This window comes from Phalacrocorax carbo, chromosome 19, assembly GCF_963921805.1.
Source record: "Phalacrocorax carbo chromosome 19, bPhaCar2.1, whole genome shotgun sequence".
Classification (NCBI taxonomy): Eukaryota; Metazoa; Chordata; class Aves; order Suliformes; family Phalacrocoracidae; genus Phalacrocorax; species Phalacrocorax carbo.
In genome coordinates this window covers 3,441,946-3,458,984 of record NC_087531.1, presented here as the reverse complement: position 1 = coordinate 3,458,984, position 17,039 = coordinate 3,441,946, and the positions used below count along the sequence as shown (strand labels likewise).

The following is a 17,039-nucleotide window of genomic DNA, read 5'->3' as shown; positions in this document are numbered from 1 at the left end:
GAGAGGGATCCCAGTTGTTTGGCTTCCTTCCCCTCTAATTCCAAACTACTGGCCCCATTATCCCAGCATCGGAGCAGCCAGGTGATAACGTGCTCACCTGAATGACGCCCGAAATCTTTCCGTATATCCCGCAACTCACTCAAGGATAGATATTGGGTAGTTTCCGTTTCTTGTACACATGCTTCCTCCTCCTCCTCCTCTTCTCGTGATGGCCCTGGTTCCTCGTAATCTCTTTCTAAACGAGTTGACCTTCTCTTCCATGATTTCTTCTTGCGTATAGGGGCGACTGATACTGGCACAGGTTGGTCCTCTGGTTTAGCTGCAATGCTTGGCACTGGGGTTTGAGTAGCTGCAGTGCCTGTCGTGGGGGTTTGAGTGGCCGCCGTGCTCGTCACCGGGGTTGGAGCAGCTGCAGTATCTGTCGTGGCGTGTTGGGTGGCCACAGTGCTTGTCACTGGGGTTGGAGTAGCTGCAGTATCTGTTGTGGCGGGTTGGGTGGCCGCAATGCTTCTCTGGGGTTGGAGTAGCTGCAGTATCTGTTGTAGGGGGTTGGGTGGCCACAGTGCTTGTCACTGGGGTTGGAGTAGCTCCCTTCTCTTTCCCTTGGGGGTACTGAATAGTGTTAAATAGGGCTCGATAGGCATGAGCTAGGCCCCAGCACATTGCAGTGATTTGTATCTCTCTGGAATTGCCAGGGTGACAACATACTTCCTCCAAATGTTCTACTAATTTTTCAGGATTCTGCACTTGTTCGGGGGTGAAGTCCCACACCACGGGGGGTGCCCACCGTCTTAGGCATTTGCCCATACTTTCCCACATACCCTGCCACGCATAGCTATCGAGCCTTGGGACAGATCTCTGGATTATATTCTTAACTTGCTTACTAACCTTAGACAGATCTGATACCACCTGCCAAAGCAATATCAACAGATGTATCTTAACTACACAAGGATGTTCAAGATACTGAAAAGTTGTTGTAATGAAGGAGGAGACATTACATAAGATGGTAGCTACAGTGCCATTCTGTATTTCCTCCATAAAAAACTCCTCAGAGGAGGAGGTATAATTGCTAATTGCCTCCATGAGGTGGTAGCTGTAGTACAGTAACGGCTTCCATGCAAAACCTAAATAACCGATAACAGTCAAGGCCAGTGTTTTAATAACAAGTCTCCTAGGCAAAATATCTCTAATCACTGCAGAGCACAGCCAACTGACAAAACCAACAGCAAGTTTTAACATGTACTTTACAATCAGCATGGTAAAGACTGGACAAACTAATACTGCGAGCAGATGAATCAATGCTGTGACCAGCAACTGTTATTATCTCAAACCCTTCGTGCCCCACGTTGGGCGCCAAAAATAGACTGTCGTGGTTCAGCCTCAGCTGGCAACTGAACACCATGCAGCCGCTCGCTCACCCCCCCCCCCACCCCTGTGGGATGGGGAAGAGAATCGGACGAGCAAAAGAACTTGTGGGTTGAGCTAAGCACAGTTTAATGATTACAATAAAATGATAATGATAAATGATTATGATAATAATGACAATAATGTTAATATAATAAAAGGGAAAAGGAAGGGAAAGGGAAAACAGGAAAAAAAACCCACAGAAACATGAACAATACAACCGCTCACCACCCGCCGACCGACGCTGCCCGTCCCCAAGCCGCAATTGCTCCCTCCCTCCCCCGGCCAGCCCCTCCCAGCTAGCATACTGGGCATGACGTTACATGATATGGAATATCCCTTTGGTCAGTTTGAATCAGCTCTCTTAGCTGTGCCCCCTCCCCTCCCAGCTGAAACCATGACACTTTTGAAAAATGTTACTGAATACTCGTTATTCCCAGGGGAAAGAACTTCAGAGTGTGCTAGAAGCAGAACTTGGGTTGTCACTTCAGATACTTGCGGTGAGCGAGGAAAGCAAGCAGCCAACTCAATGTGAGTGATAGAGCAAGCTTCAACTTTATTTTTAAGTCACTGCGCTTTTATATGCTCTTGTAAACAAGCTTCAATAACTGCTTAGTTAATGTCACGGGTTACGATTCTTCCTTAGCAAGCAGTCTAGTTCTGAAGTTCCTTGTTCTTGTTTTATCGTTTGCTCTCAAAGTAGAAATGTCTTTTGCCTTTCTTCCTCCTTTTTAGTGACTTGCAGATTCTCTGTAATTTTCCATCAGCGGGTCTGTGCGGCGGGTCTGTAGTCAAGCTAATTCCATCGCATACCCATAATCCTCCAGCCCGCTTTCTATCTCAAACAACTTATCTTGAAACACACATACTGATTCAATCCTATAGTTCCCCACAGATACTGACACTTCATATGCCACCAAACATAATTATTCATGTTTCTACAAACTGCCTATAGGTCTTGGTGGTTGTACATGGGATACAAAATGGTGGATTTTCATCTGCTGCTGTACAGGTGTGTAATACACCACAGCATTCAGCTTTCTTTTAAAAAAGAACTGAATAACAAGCAGATGACCAAACAGGAAGATAAAGGGGAGGTTTACTCACTTAGCAGGAATTGTCTGGTGCGTCTGTCACTTCAGAGCTGTGGATCTCCGCCAAGCCACGTCAGTTCGTGCTCGCTGCTTGCTTAACGCATGAACACAGGGTGCTGACCTGCAGAAATGACATGGCTTCTGCAAACGGCAGTGGTCGGTGGTAGGCTGCTTTCACCAACTGCAAGTTTATGATGTGGAAGAAATAATACCTTGAGATAACCTCAGAATGATGTTCACTGTAGGCTACATCATGACCACTGGATAAGAGTCCTATTTTGTTTATCCCTTGTACTGGAATGAGCATGTGAAAACAGAAAGGAACTGGTACTTCATTGACTCCCCTCCTTGTAGCGCTGTTGAGAGCACTGAATTTCCTTATCTGTCCTTTCAGCCTTATCTGAGATGTAACTCAGGACCCCACTGAGCTGATCCTCCCCCTGACTGACCTTTAGCTGTGGTTGTGTTTGTCCTGCAGGAATGAGGATTGAATATATTTGGGATGGATTCAGGAGTAGTTGGCATCCTTGCAGGTGTGGCCTACAGAATAGTAAAAGGTAAAGAATTCTGGCAGAGGCTGCAAAATAGCTTTGGGGCAAAAAAAAATAATCTTGCACCATCTCAGCAGAAGCCTGATGCCCCCTGGGATGGGTTATTTTATTTGCCTAAAATGAAGCATGTCACATAGCATTTTATATTAGATCTTGAACCAGAATCCTCCTATTACAGATGGGAGCGGAGCAGGGCAAATTGACTCCCCAGCTAACACCACTTGCACTTACCCAACTCTTCTACCCAATAAAATCCGCATGGAACATTATGGAAGCAAGTCAAGGAAGCACACCAGGAGAAAGCGTGCCCTGCAGCCAGGGACCAGGGAGAGTCCTTGGAAATCTTTGCCTAATTGTTTTGTTTATGAAACTCTGTAGAGGATTTCCAGTGGGTTTCCTAATGAATTGGTTTGTTGTTGAGACTTACGGCAATGCTGGTAATTACACTAGAAACAGGGGGTCAAGACTCATCTTCTTTCCTACAAGCTTTTGACTACCAACCGTTAAACACACAAACTATGCATTTTAGGTTTTTCTCCTTCTTCTCAAAGTTTAACTCCTCATTTACTTGCAGAATACCTGCCACTCATCTTTCAGGCACGTTCTTGCAATTGATGTGCCTTTGTCACTTTGGAAAACTTGGCTATCCGTGAGAGCATTGCTGTACAGCGTCTGAGTGGAAACGTAGCTTTGGGCTGAGGGGAAGGAAAAGTAAACTGGAGCCCAAACTAGTTTATTCTGTCATATCGGATGACTGTTAAATAGATCTCAAGTAACATGTCTGTAATCCGGTAACAAATTGGATTGCAGTTTGAGTATTGCACTGGGAGGAGGACTTTGTGTTTCTTCCAAAGGCTGAAACTTGATATCTTGTCGTGGAAATTTACGGAGAGAAGGTTAGGAGCGTTGTCTGCATTAGCAATATGTGTTTCTATAATATACTGCAAGAATTTCTCAGCTGCCTTTTGAACGTAACTGTCTGTCTTTCTCAGTAACTTACTTTTAGGCTTCATTGTTATGAAAAAGCAGATACAAAAGCTGTTAGCAAAGATTTTGGGCTGGCATTTAAGAGCAGCATAATAGCTGAAAGAGTTCCGACTTTGAGCATGTTAGGTTTTCTTGCATTTAAGTTTCCATTAAGGCAAAATGGGAGGGCTGGCAGAGTCTTCAACAACTGCGCAGTGGGCCCTGATTTCATCTAAATGTGAGGGGGTTTTCCATGAGAACCACAGGTGCCAATTTAAATAAATCATTTTTGTGACTATTTCTACATAACGGAGAAGGGTTATTTTACATTAACTTTTTATGTGTTATGTAACAGATGGGGTTCAGTTTACTGTTAATAGCTGCGAAGTGAGGGAAATATCCTTACAAAAATGATGCTGAAGGTTGAAGTTGAATGAGGCTGCATTTTTCCATATATCATTTCATTTTATTACTGCAAGGAGACAGTCTTTTTATGTGACTGTTATTTTATATAGACTTATTAGTGTTTTTATTTTTTTTAAAAATCTAGGAAATAAGATAATGGTATCGCATTCAGTAGCCACAAATTTCCCACTATCAGTCTTTGAATTGTAATTGATGAGACAGGGTTCCTGGTGTGGTCAGATATTTTACCACAGTCTCCAACTCTGAGTAGCAGATAACAATAAGTAGAGGAAGAATGTTGGGGTTTGTGTCTGAAAAGTGCTTTGCTCTGTGCATTTCCTTATAGTATTTTTGCATGTGCTTAGATTGCAAGTTGCCTTTGTGTGTTCTTATCCTGTATGGGTAGCAAAGGCGTTAGCTTATGAAAAAGCAGAGATGAGCCTAGAAAAAGCCGTCAGAAGATGGAACAAATTAAGTTCCTGCAGATTTGGTGAACATGGAAGCTGCTCTCATTGCTGTTTCGGGTCTCGGATCCTCTATAACCAAAGGCAAAGAGCTAGCCCTAAAACTGTTATGATTTTTGGTTTGGGGTTTTTTTTCCCCACCCCCATTTTCAGGACTTGCAGTTGATCCTTGGAGATGCAAGTTATGAATATTCTGTTGTTCGATCTGTCGCTCTGACAGCCTTGCTGTTCCAAGCAGTTTGGTGTGGCCGTCTGGCTACCGAACGGGGAATGACAGAGGAGAGACGGGAAGATATTGGATTAGATCTCAGAGTTCCTTAAATTTCTCACCTGCCATTTTGACGTGACAGGCATATCCTTCATGTTGCCATTTAGTCACGGTCTGTGCTTTGGGTGACCATATCGCTCTTAAATCTTTCATGGGTCTACTGATGTGTAGGAGCTCTGTGACTACCTGAGTTGGGGCTTTGTGGTTCAGTTTTGGCTCACATAAAGGAAATGAGGTTTCTTATCTCTCCTTAGTGGTGATTTTAAGTGTAGACATATTAATTCTATTGTGTTTGTTTCTTTAAAATTCAATAATAATGGCATGCTAAAGTGTTAGAATTTGAGGGGGGAAATGGAATATGGAAGGACACGTTCTGCAGAAATTGGGAAAGGGAGAGACAGAGGTGGGAGTTGTGGACATAGTATCTTGTAGGAAATACATGTGTTTATGACTACAATTAAATACTTGGAAAGAAATATGACTCTGTGTATATGGAAGGGGGCAATACATGGAAGTGGGTATCATTGACAGGGAAACACAAGCTTGCTGGTTTTGTCCTGCTCTGATGGAACAGAGCAGGTAGTTAATTGCAAAGGAAATTCCTTGCCCTTCTTTACCGCAGTCTCCTCCTTTGATCTCCCCCATTCTCCTCCCTCTCCCACCTCTCCCACACTCATGCACGTTCCCTTTTGCAGTTGTATTGGAAGCATCAGCTGTATCAAGCAGGATCTGTGTGTGCTAAGCTGGGTCTGAGGGAAGGGTGTGGAAAAATACCCCAGCCGTTATGGGAACGTGAATGTGACACAACCGCAGCAGCCGAGGAAATACAACTGTATGGTCCGGAAGAAGCCCCAAAGGAAAGAGGCTTTGTAAATTATTCATGCTTGCTAGTGTGAAAGCAATGAAATTAAATTAAAATTGAAATATAAATATACATCATGTTAGATTTGTGTGAAGAAAGGAACTTGGCTACTGCGGGCTTCTGGTGTTGTGGTGTGCTGGAGATTGCAGCCCACAGTGCCATTTCTCTGAATAGCAGTCTGAAGAGCATCCAGATAGCTCAGTATGTGGATACTTGATAATCTGTGTATACTTTGCGTTTTTGTGAGACGCTTAAGCTGATGCTGGTTGGAGACTCTGCTGGAGACCTTTAGACCTGTCTGACTTGGGATTTACTCCACTCGATTTGAAGGAATTGACATCTGTGTGCGGCAGCATGTTGGTTCCAGGTTAGGATCGGAAAGTGGACTATTCCCCTTTTAAGCCATTTTTCGTACTTTGTAAAGGCAGAGGAGGTCAATCTCCATAGCTTATTGATGATGTGTGCTGTGGGGTGCTCTTCTGTATTCCTCTTTGTAGCAGTGCACAGGTGCTTTTAAAATTTCTTTAGGAAAAGTTATTGAAAATCTGCTCAATACAAATCCCTTAAGCCAGTATTGATGGAGGTGCTGGTTGAGAAGCTTCTGCCTGGCCAGGAATTTGAAGCATGGATGCCATCTGTGTTCCTGCCATTCTTGGGCCAAATTGCATTTCCAGCCTTTCTGTCCCACACTATTTTTCATTAAATGAATTGAGTTTTCCTGAAAGTGCCTGTCCATAAATACTCCTTCCCACTCGGCACACTCGGGTTATTACTGCTCTCCCAGTCAGAGCAGAGCAGAAGGTAGCCAGCAGTCTTTGCAAAATAAAAAACAGGAGTTGGGAGGGAAGTGGGATAGCTGAGAACTGTACAGAAAGACATTCTCTCTCAGTGGCTTAATGGCAGCCATAAATCTTTTCATAATAGTAGTGAAAAAGGAAGGGGAGAACTGAGTTTAGTTTCATGCGTTTCAGCTGTGAAAGGATAGAATAGTTTTGAAAAGGTGTGGAGTGAGGGTGAAACAGCTTTAAAAAAAACAAAAAAGTCCTGCAAAGTGGCTATAATGACCTCATCCTCAACTTGAAGTTGAAAAGCAATTTAGTGCAAGTTCATACCAAGCAGAGCTTTGCACCTTAGAGCAGAACTAAAAGGGGGTCAACTTTTCACATACAGCAGCAAAGCTGTTGTTGCAGCCTCCGTGAGGCAAGCGGGTATTGCTGGGTCCTTTTCAATCTGGTACCTTCTTTTGAGTTAAGTTGATAGAGACTACATGCTCGTTCAGTCTGGTGTCTGTGGTCCTGGGTGAGAATCCCCTTGCTAGACTCAACTAATTCTGTGCTTCATCAGAGCAAGTGGATATCCAAGTAAAACCGCCTGTAAGTAGTCTTCGTGTAGGCATGCACAGTGGCAAGGGTGTAATTCCAGAGGTTCATTTTAATGAGCTAGGTGAAATGAATAATACACGTTTTATTTGGCTTAGGCATATGTGGTTTAGATGCAGAACATAGTTATTGTTGTAGCCTTTTTATTTCTCTACAGTCTTGTGAAGGATTTATGTGCAATGTCATAATTATATTAAATTTAACTGCCTTGTTCACTAGTCTTTTGTTCCTTTAAGGCTTTTTCCAGTTATTAAGTGATACTAATAATCTCTTTTCAGCCTGAGAAACTCCACAAGAGACTAGCTAATGCAGGGAATCAGGCTTGAGATCAGACACAGACCTGGTCTACATCGACCAAAGTTATTACTGTCTAATGACTGTAAGGCAGTAGATGAGCAGCATGCTGGGTGTCGTCACCAGAAGATTTTAGCTTGGTTGGTGGGCTGAGAGGGAGAAGAAAATTCTTGAACAGAGTCTTCAACTACCCTCAGGGTGTGGCTACCTTGCCACGGGCAGGTAGAATCAATGCATTCCATGAAGATGAAATGCCCGGGTATACATTGATGTCATTCCAGGCACTGACCGCTCGTGTAGCCCACCATAGGCCTTACAGACGAAACGGGCAGAGTTACCGCTCTGGAGAAGGGCAAACTCAGCTGGTGAGAAAAGCAAACGTTCCTCTGATCTGACGTGGTGTTGGTGTCTGGATATCTCTTGCAGTGTACTTGCCGCAAAGACATGGTGAAGATTTCCATGGATGTCTTTGTGAGGGTTCTGCAACCAGAACGTTACGATTTATGGAAACAAGGAAAAGACATTGCTGTCCTGGACCATATGAAACCCACGGCTCTGACTAGCCCAGAACTAGATGCCTGGAATGAGACAAAGGCAGAGTTGAAGGCTAAATTGCTTCGCAGGTAAAGAGGGGAGGGAAAAAAAAAAAAGAAAAAAGTTGTGTCTGAGCTGTGTTTGATTTTAATTGCTAAGATTTTAACAATATCATTCTTATTTTGGGATAGTTTGAACTCTTTTTTTTTTTTTTTTTTAAAACGCTTTGTCTTGTCATTTTTCTTGGGTGATATGCCCCGTTGTTGCTCCCTCGTTGTTCTGTTTCCTTTAAATGTTATAGAAGCACATGTTTTCTGAAAGTAGGATGCTGTGTGCCCCCTCACATCTCATCTCTTATCCTGGAAGACAAAAAATCTATAGGAAACATTTATAGCTTCACTTATCAGAAAGCAGGAGGGAAAAAAACCCCCATCAATTGCAAAAGGGATTTTATGCATGCCTTTTTGTGCTTCCTTTGATCTCTGTATTAATTTTCTACAAATTTATGGTTTTTGTGTGTTACAAGCATGCTTGAATTGAAAATTTGGCATGCTAACCTTTTACTGTTGGAATCTTGCTTTATAGGATAGGAGATGAGGAAGAGGACAACAAACACCGGTATGTGACTTCCCTCATCCACTTAAATGACTTCATTCTTTTTCCCTGTCAAGTTTCTTAAAATAATAACTCTGAAAGTGTTTTCCTTTTCCAGTTAGTTTTTTCTTGTCCGCTTCCTTGAAAGGGCACAGAAAATCCTTGGGCACTGAGGTTTCCCAGGCTTCATTTTGGTTTTGTGTAGTTTTCTCAGATCGCCTCTGGCGTTGTTAGAGAAGCTCAGCTATCTCATGCCTGTTCTGGTTTTCCATTCTTGCATGTGCAGTTAATCTACTGAATTAGCAGTGATGTGCAATGATTAACTGGTTGTGGATAAAGCTAACTGGTCACCGAAGCAGACAGTTAATAAAAAGCTGCTGCTGTCCCAGAAAGTGGACTTGAACTAGAGCATTTTAGATACGGGCTGCTGATGTGACAACTTTCCTCCCTCATCAAGCTTGCTTGAAGAATTAAACTCCATAATATAGGAAATGGAATTATCCCAGGGCTTTAATGTACTCGGATGTAAAGCGTGTGCCCTTCCATATGCTCCCTTACCATTCCTTTTTTTTACATCATTCTGATTCCTGCCTTGCCTGTTTCCCGAAGTGCTTGCAATGTAGCACACAAGGCTTACTTCTTTCTGCTCTCATCGAGTATTTGTTGAATTTCTGGTGCGAGTGTTGGCAGTTTCTGGAAATTGTACCGCTCCAACCAGACGTAATATTCTGCTTGTAATTTCAGTTCCAATATCACTTCTTTGAAATCCAGGAAAAAAGCTTTAAATAGGCTTTAGGTTTCTGGGGCCATCTTTGATGCTCTTTGATTTGCCTTTGAGTAACAGTTTAAAAACTATTGACCTAATAATTTGTTGATTTATTTAGGTACTGTAGCACAGAAAAGGATAACATTCTACTAAGAGTGTGTCTGTCTCTCTCTAGCAATGATCTTTACTGTCTTCCAGGACTTTTCAGTCACCTGGTGCTGCTTTGGACCAGTGGTCCTGTCTCTTGCCTTTTCTATGTGAAATGATGTGTCCATGATATAACAAATGCTGAAATGGGATAGTGTGTTCCCCATTAAATCCATGCTCCAAAAGACATAATAAACAGGGTATTTTGGCAGATAACTGACCTCTGCAACGTTGCTCCGCTCCAGAGGTTATATTCCTAACATGTTTACAGCTATTCCTTCTAGAGTGAGCTTCAGGAAAAGCAGTGTAGTCTGAGAGTCAGAAGTTGCGATTTATGCTCTGTGGGCAATGACTGAACTCCAGTGAGCCCCTGGATCTTTTTCTTCCACATCTGGAAACTGGGAATCTCTTTACTGCCTATGGCTATCAAGGGTTACTTCGCTGTTTGTAATGTTTGCGTACTGTAAGGTACTATATGAACACCAAGGATTATTCTCTCTCTTCGAGCCTATTGCTTAGAGGAGAAGCCTCTCTCTCAACCTCAGCTATTGCAAAAGATCCAGTTTTTTTCCCCCATATCTATTAATTGTTTCCTAGGTTATTTCACTCTTTTCCTGGAGCAGTGTTGAAGCTGTCAACTGCTGCTTAGCAGTAGCCTCACTCCTATGCTTATGTCTTGGAAAGATGTAATTTTGCTTGAAGACTGACTTTTCTCAGCAGGATGGACTTTGCTGGAAGAATGGGATTCACCTCTGCCCAAACCTCTTCACAGTTGTATCTACTTAATTTAAGTCACTTTGTGGTCTGTTCCTCAAAGAGTAAAAACGCTGATTTTTTGCCAACTCTCTTAGAAAATGTAGCTTTTAAAATCTGCAGAGAGATATGTTATTTCTTTTCTAAGGTCATTTGTACTTAGTTACCTTGAAAAACTCAACTTTGTTTACTTTATGGCTTCAGCGAGAGACTGTTTCAGTCTGCAAAAAGCCCATTTCTGGTATGTGAATTATGTCAGATACAGAACATCTTCACTTCTGGAAATGTACAGGCTTCAGCTTGTAGTTCTGGAGGCACAGTTTCTTTAAATGAAGTGCTTTCTGCCTCTCTTCATTTTTCCACAACTTTAGAGTGAGAAGAGCACTGCAAAAAGATATTTTTTAATCCGCTGTGAGTATAAAGCTTTGTGATTTTATTTTTGCCTGGCATTTCTACACCACGGGAATAAAACACTTCACTAAAAATAGCGTGTAACTCTTGATTCTACTTCTATGATTTCTTCACCAACTATGGAAAGTTCCAGCTGCAATGGAAAAGTCTTACAGGTTTATCTCCTCCTCCCACCTTGCTTTTCCCTCACAGAGAAGTGGTGTGTACTTACAGTATGGGTAAAGAGAGACCCTTTTGGGTTCAGCTCTGTGTTCCTGCTAATGAATGTCTTGCAGGTGCGAAGTTAACATCTATACTTGGAGGGCTACCATATGGTTAGAGTCTAGCAATTATAAATTACCGTGCATGTAGACCAAGTTTCTTTTCTATTAATCATTAATCTCAGGTTGAATTTTTGTCTTCCTCCTTTGTTGGTTACCCGATTAAGGGCTCGTAACTTCATTGTACTCCAAATCTAATTAGCAGCTGAGTTTCTGGGCTCTGAGGGCGGGAAGCTGAATTTCAGCTTTTCTAGAGTCTGGGGCCAATGAATGCAGTGTGATTGCATTTTACAGTTTGTTATACCGCGGTAGATGCAGGGGCCTGGAACAGGGAGGCCATATGGAAGATGCTGCTTTCAAAAAATATCTTTACATGCTAAAAATGGTGTAAAAATTGCAGGTCTCTGAATCAGTCTCTTCAGAAAAAGAGCACTTGTTAGACTTAAACCCAACCTTCAAGCAGCTATTCACTAGATCCTGTAAAAAAAATCGTGCCAGGTCTGGCTGGGATGGAGTTAACTTCTTCACCACAGCCCACAGGGCTGTGTTTGGGAGTTGTGGCCACGCCAGTGCTGATAAGGCACTGATGTTGTGGCTGTTGCTGAAGGGCTCTTGCACGGTGTCAAGGCTTTTATCTTCTTCCCTCTCCGCTCCCTGCCCAGTGACTCGGCTAGGGGTGGGTGAGAGATTGGGAGGGGACGCAGCTGGGACAGCTGACCCAAAGGGATACTCCGTATCCTGTAACATCACCCTCAGCAATAAAAACCGGGGTAGAGAAAGAAGACGGGACGGGGAAGGGTTGGCTTCCAAGTTGTTTGGAGACTGGCTGGGCATTGGTCTGCCTGTGGGAGATGGTGAGTGGATTTCTTTTGCTTATTTCTTTCTATTTTTATTCTTCCCTCTTTCCTTCATCTATTAAATGGTCTTTGTCTTGACCTACAAGTTTTCTGGCTCTTGTTCTTCCTCTTTTCCCTTCTTGTCCCACTGGGGAAGTGGGGAGTGAGCGAGTGGCTGTGTAGGTGCTCGGCTCCTAATACGGTTCCTAACCAAAATACATTATCCTGACTTAAGAATTTGCATTCGTCTTTGCATTGTGGCTGCTGTAATCTCTTTGTTTTAGTGGTGTTGACCCTTTAGAAAGAACAGCATTGCTATTGGCATGTTAGTATTAGCCTGACTGTATTAATATGCACTTTTTTCAGTTAGACTTCTTTATAGGCCTTGCACCCTGTGAGTTATGCTACTGAAAAAACACAGACTGCCTATTGATTATGCTATAAGCATCGCTATCCTGTGTTTTTAGAAACTGGCAATGCTGGGTAATGTTTCAGAGCTGGAAGATGATGCTTTGCAGACTTCCAGCAGTTTGCCAAAGGGAAGCATGTACAGAATGAAAAGAAATGATGGAATGGAGGCAGAGGATGAAAGGAAGATTTATCACAAGTTTTGGTCTATATTCTGAAATACAAGCAAAATAGATTTAAAATACAATGAAAAGAACTCTAACTGCGGCTCATGAGCTTACATTAGTAATGGTGGGAAAAAGCTCTTCAAGAAACCCAAACAATTAATGGCTGCTGTGAATGGATCTTAAATGTTGTGTCATGCCAGGTTCATCTGTTTCCTTTCAGATATCAGTTTTGCCCTGTAGCTATTGTTAGCTACCTTGTGTTTTTGCTCCAAAGAAGATCCTTTTGTTTTGTATTCGGTTTTTAAAGTCAGTGATCGTTTTATATATTGAAGGCTGTTCTTCTATGTCAAATCACACTTCTGTACTTCTAGGTCTCACAGAAAAAGAAGTCAACCCAGAAGACATAAAACAGAGGATCAGAAGTCTCTTGGGGATGTCATGGCTATTGAAACTGCCTTGGAAGACGTGAAAGTAAAAGAGGAGCTGAAAAGAGGGACAGATCTAGAGGAAGAGGAGAGAAGCAAAGTGATTGAGGGAGGAGAAGGTGAGGGCCCTGCTCACTGATGGCAGATCACTTCAGTGAAGAACTGGGGCAAGCGATCTCTCTAAAACACATTTGTAAATAACTTGTCTGCTGTTGTTTATTTCTGTCGAAATCTCAGTGGAGTCTTTCCCAATATTAAATCTATGCTCACTGAAATGCACCATCATTTACAGCAGCAATTGATTTTTCTCTCTCTTTAAGGATTCGGTCCAAATAGCTTTCTTGGCAGGGCTTGAAATTTCTGCCAAAAAGATTACAGGTTTGTAAAAATATATATTAGGGGAGGAATATGTTTAAATATTTCACAGAGAAACAAATATATTTTGTGTACTACTCTGAAAAGGAATGATTTGTGCACTCCCTTGTGCAATTAGTCTTTTCCCCTTTCCCTCCCTTCCTCCCCATTTCTTACAGAGATTGTGACTATAGTCAGCCTTAGGTTGTGTGGGATCCACAGCCGCTGCATGAGCGCAAGTTGCAGGTTTGGCTTTCTTCAAGTCTAGCTGTAGGAGGGAGGCTTTTCTGCTTTCTTTGCATGGCTGAAGTTAATACCGGTCCATGACAATTCCCAGTCCTTTATGATTACTTCTGCACGAAAGCACAGGTTCCAAACGGTTTAGGAGAAGGCAAAGAGGAATAGGAGCTGATAGAACAACAGAGCTGTTTTCCACAAAGCTGTGGCTAGATTTATGTGCGACCTCTGATAAGCCACTTAACCTTTCTCTGCTCATCGACACATCTGTACAGCGGGCACAATATTTTTTAATACTATGGTCCTTCTGCAAGAAACAGTGTCTGTAAAATTCTTTGAAGCTGTTTGTTGCAATACACCATGACTTAAGGCACAATATAACTGAAGGCCTGTTGCAAAACCAGAACGTTTTGGTTTGTGGTTTTTGTGTGACATGTTCCTAGAACATATGGTTAGTCCAGAGGCCTGACCTCAGCCATTGTGCTGGAAGCTTTCTTGTGATACCTTTGTCTTCTTGGCTGTGTATGAAAGGCTGTGATTCTTGCTGGGAGTAAGCTGCTTCCCCTGACGCAATAATCATGGTTAAGTAGTTGATGTGTTTATTATGCACTCTCTCTTTGAGGCTCTCTGGAGCATTTCATAAACACTAGTGAATTAATTTTCATATATTGTATATATCCATTATTTGTTTAGCATTTGGAGAAAACTGATGCTGCAAACTGTTTAGAGAACCTTAATGATTTTAAAGGAAATCTGTGGAAGCTCTGGGAAAATAATTGAGGTCTTTGTTCAGTTCCAGAGTCTCTTAGCTAGACAGTGTATTTTCCCTTTTCATGGGAAATAAGGAGTTTGAAAATCGTTGTTGTACAGAGCAGGGGTAGCACAGTGCAGACACTTAATTCCAATTGCCCTAAGCTTGAAGGTGTCAGCAGTGTGTTAAATTGCATGCTCTTAGCTCTTGTACAAGTTTAATGGTTGATGCTTGTAATAAATGGCCCAAAAATGCTGATACCTCTTCAGAGACAAGAGATAAGTGACAAGAAGGGATTCGAGATCCTTAGAATGGCAGAGGGACAATAAAGACTCTGTTCTAGCCAAACAGGTTCCAAATCATATGCTCAGACTACATGTTAAGAGCTGTTTAACTGTTAGCACAGGAGGGAAAAACTTCTCTTCAGTGCCGTTGTAGAACTAGAACTAGACTATTTGCTTTGTGGTTTCTGAGGGGTCTAGTGCTCAGTGTGGCTGTTGGCAAATATCCAAGTTCCTTAATGCGGTACAGCAATCAAATACCACTGAATTCTCTAGTTTTCTGTATCCTACTGTCTGCATTACCTTTCACAAGTGTCTTACAGTTTCATCTTGAAAAAGAAAATAGCATCTGTTTGGATGGCCCTGCTAATGGCAATTTAGCTTCCCCTCCACCTTCACTTTTTCTTTTCCTCTGGTTTTAATTTGGCTTGATTTTTGTACTTACACCAGAAAAGATGACCTTGAGAAGGAGGAAGAATGAGATTTCAAAGTAATCATTGGTTGTTTCTGAGTAGGTCTTGTGCTTCATGTTGGTTATTCGGACTAGCTGAGTATTAATAACATGAGACTTTCACAATTTCTCACCCAGATACTTTAAGGTGTTTTCTTCTGTTTTTTATGACTCAGCTTTATATTCGTAATTTATTATGTTACTATTAATACACTTAGAATTCTTAGCAGGTTGTCTTGGAACTTGAAAAAGGAATGTCTTTAAGCTCTGCTCTTCTCTAGGTGTGCTAAGCAGCACAAATACATCCTGTGAGTCAGCAGGCGTTATCTGCGATGCTGTGCCTGTTAAGAGTCCTGCAGACTTGGGCTACAAACCATGGATCTTACAGGAGGATTCTTTTTTCTTTTAAATAATGTAAGCAGCACTGAGATGCCTAACTGCAAAACAGTTGTGTGTTATTTTCTACCACGTTTCATTAAAAGGCATTCCCACATATCCTCTTGAGTGTTGCAATTGTAAACGAAGTGCATAATTACATGAAGTAATACTGTGACCAAGATGCCGGTAAACCAGAACTGAAAATTTTTCTGCTGTTAGCTGTATATAATAGTAAGTTGGTGCATAGCTGATTTTTAGGTGACCATTTGCTACATGAGGATTTTAGTTCAGGCAAGATCTCAAGAACTGGCCATTAGCCAAGTGGCTCGTCTCTTGCTGATTTGTCTCCCGTGTTGCTTAAGCTGGCAATGTTGAGTCGTTAAGAGATGAGACTGTTTAAGGTGATGGAAGGATTATCGTGAAACAATGCCATAGCACAAGAGTTTGTCCTGGAGACTTTCTGGACCTTTCTAGCATCAAGAAGAGAAAACAGAGCCATTTCAGAAATCTGCTGTCAGTCGCTGTGGCTATCTACGTATTTGCAGTACGTGCCATATGAAGTCCTGATAACAACTGAGCAGACACAGCCCCTAGAAGCAAGTAGAAGGTGTTTTCCTGCCACTTTTGCTTTCTGCTCCTCTGTCAGCCATGTTTGCGTGTTCTGTTAGCATAGGTGATGTACAGGATATAAACACTGAGCATGTAGAGGTTGCTTTAAGGTAATATTCTCTTCCTAGAAGTAAGTAATGCTGCTTAAGTGAAAACGTGAACTTGTTGTTTAGCCTCCTAAACACCTAAACTTCAGGATGGTGGAACAGGTCTTTGTGATTATTTCATTTACCGCACAGTCTCCCACATAGATTGAAGAAAAACCCTTGAGTGCAACTATTACACAAACACAGATGTCTTGAAGGATGCAGTGCCATATTAGAGGGACGTACTGGCAAAATCCTTCTGCTCTCTCCTGAGTTTAGTTGCATCTTATCTCTGTGTTCTTCTGCTAGATTGGTAAATCTAATTGATAGTTGCTTTTCGAGCTGTTGATGCTACAAATTATTTAACTAAAGTTGTGGCTAAATTGCTGAAGTCCATTTCTAATTGTCTTGGCCCAGTCCCAGGAGATATTGTGCTAGCAGATGAAGTCTGTATTCTTGTAGCTGCTTTTTATGATCTCATTGCCCAAAGCTATGCTGTATGGTCCTATGTAGGTGGTTTGGCTTCCTCACCAGCACCTCTTCCCCTCGAAGGTGTTGTACACCTTCAGTGAACTCCGTATAGTATTTGCAATTATCTCTAGACAAGCAAGTCTTCACACCATGAAAAACCACCATCATGGTCCTGTCTTCCACGTGTACTAGCTCTGCTACTTGTGCCTTTCTTCAGCGGAAGGACAGCTGTGATAGGCATCCCTCTGTCAACCTGCCATACTGATTGGTGCATAAAGATCATCCCATTCCTTTCTAGAAATATTCCTGTGATAGGCAGATAGGGCCTTTTGAATGTTACCTCACTTCTTCCTGGCTTCTGATTTCATAGATTTGCTTGCAAACTAGTTTGTTCATCTTAATGCAAAAACTTTAAACAAAGTTCTGCGTGCCA

The 17,039-nt window shown here is 42.1% G+C and overlaps 1 protein-coding gene across 3 annotated transcripts in view; it reads left to right on the top strand.

The window, feature by feature from the left end:
* The window catches only part of KDM4B (lysine demethylase 4B), a 109,090-nt gene that overhangs the window by 63,500 nt on the left and 28,551 nt on the right, over positions 1-17,039 (top strand). For 2 of the 3 annotated variants that reach the window (XM_064469607.1, XM_064469609.1), the window contains 3 exons: positions 8,114-8,310; positions 8,807-8,839; positions 12,935-13,107. In XM_064469607.1, the coding sequence (XP_064325677.1) occupies positions 8,114-8,310; positions 8,807-8,839; positions 12,935-13,107 (403 nt within the window). The remainder of the gene's footprint in view (positions 1-8,113; positions 8,311-8,806; positions 8,840-12,934; positions 13,108-17,039) is intronic. The other variant, XM_064469608.1, reaches the window with a different exon arrangement.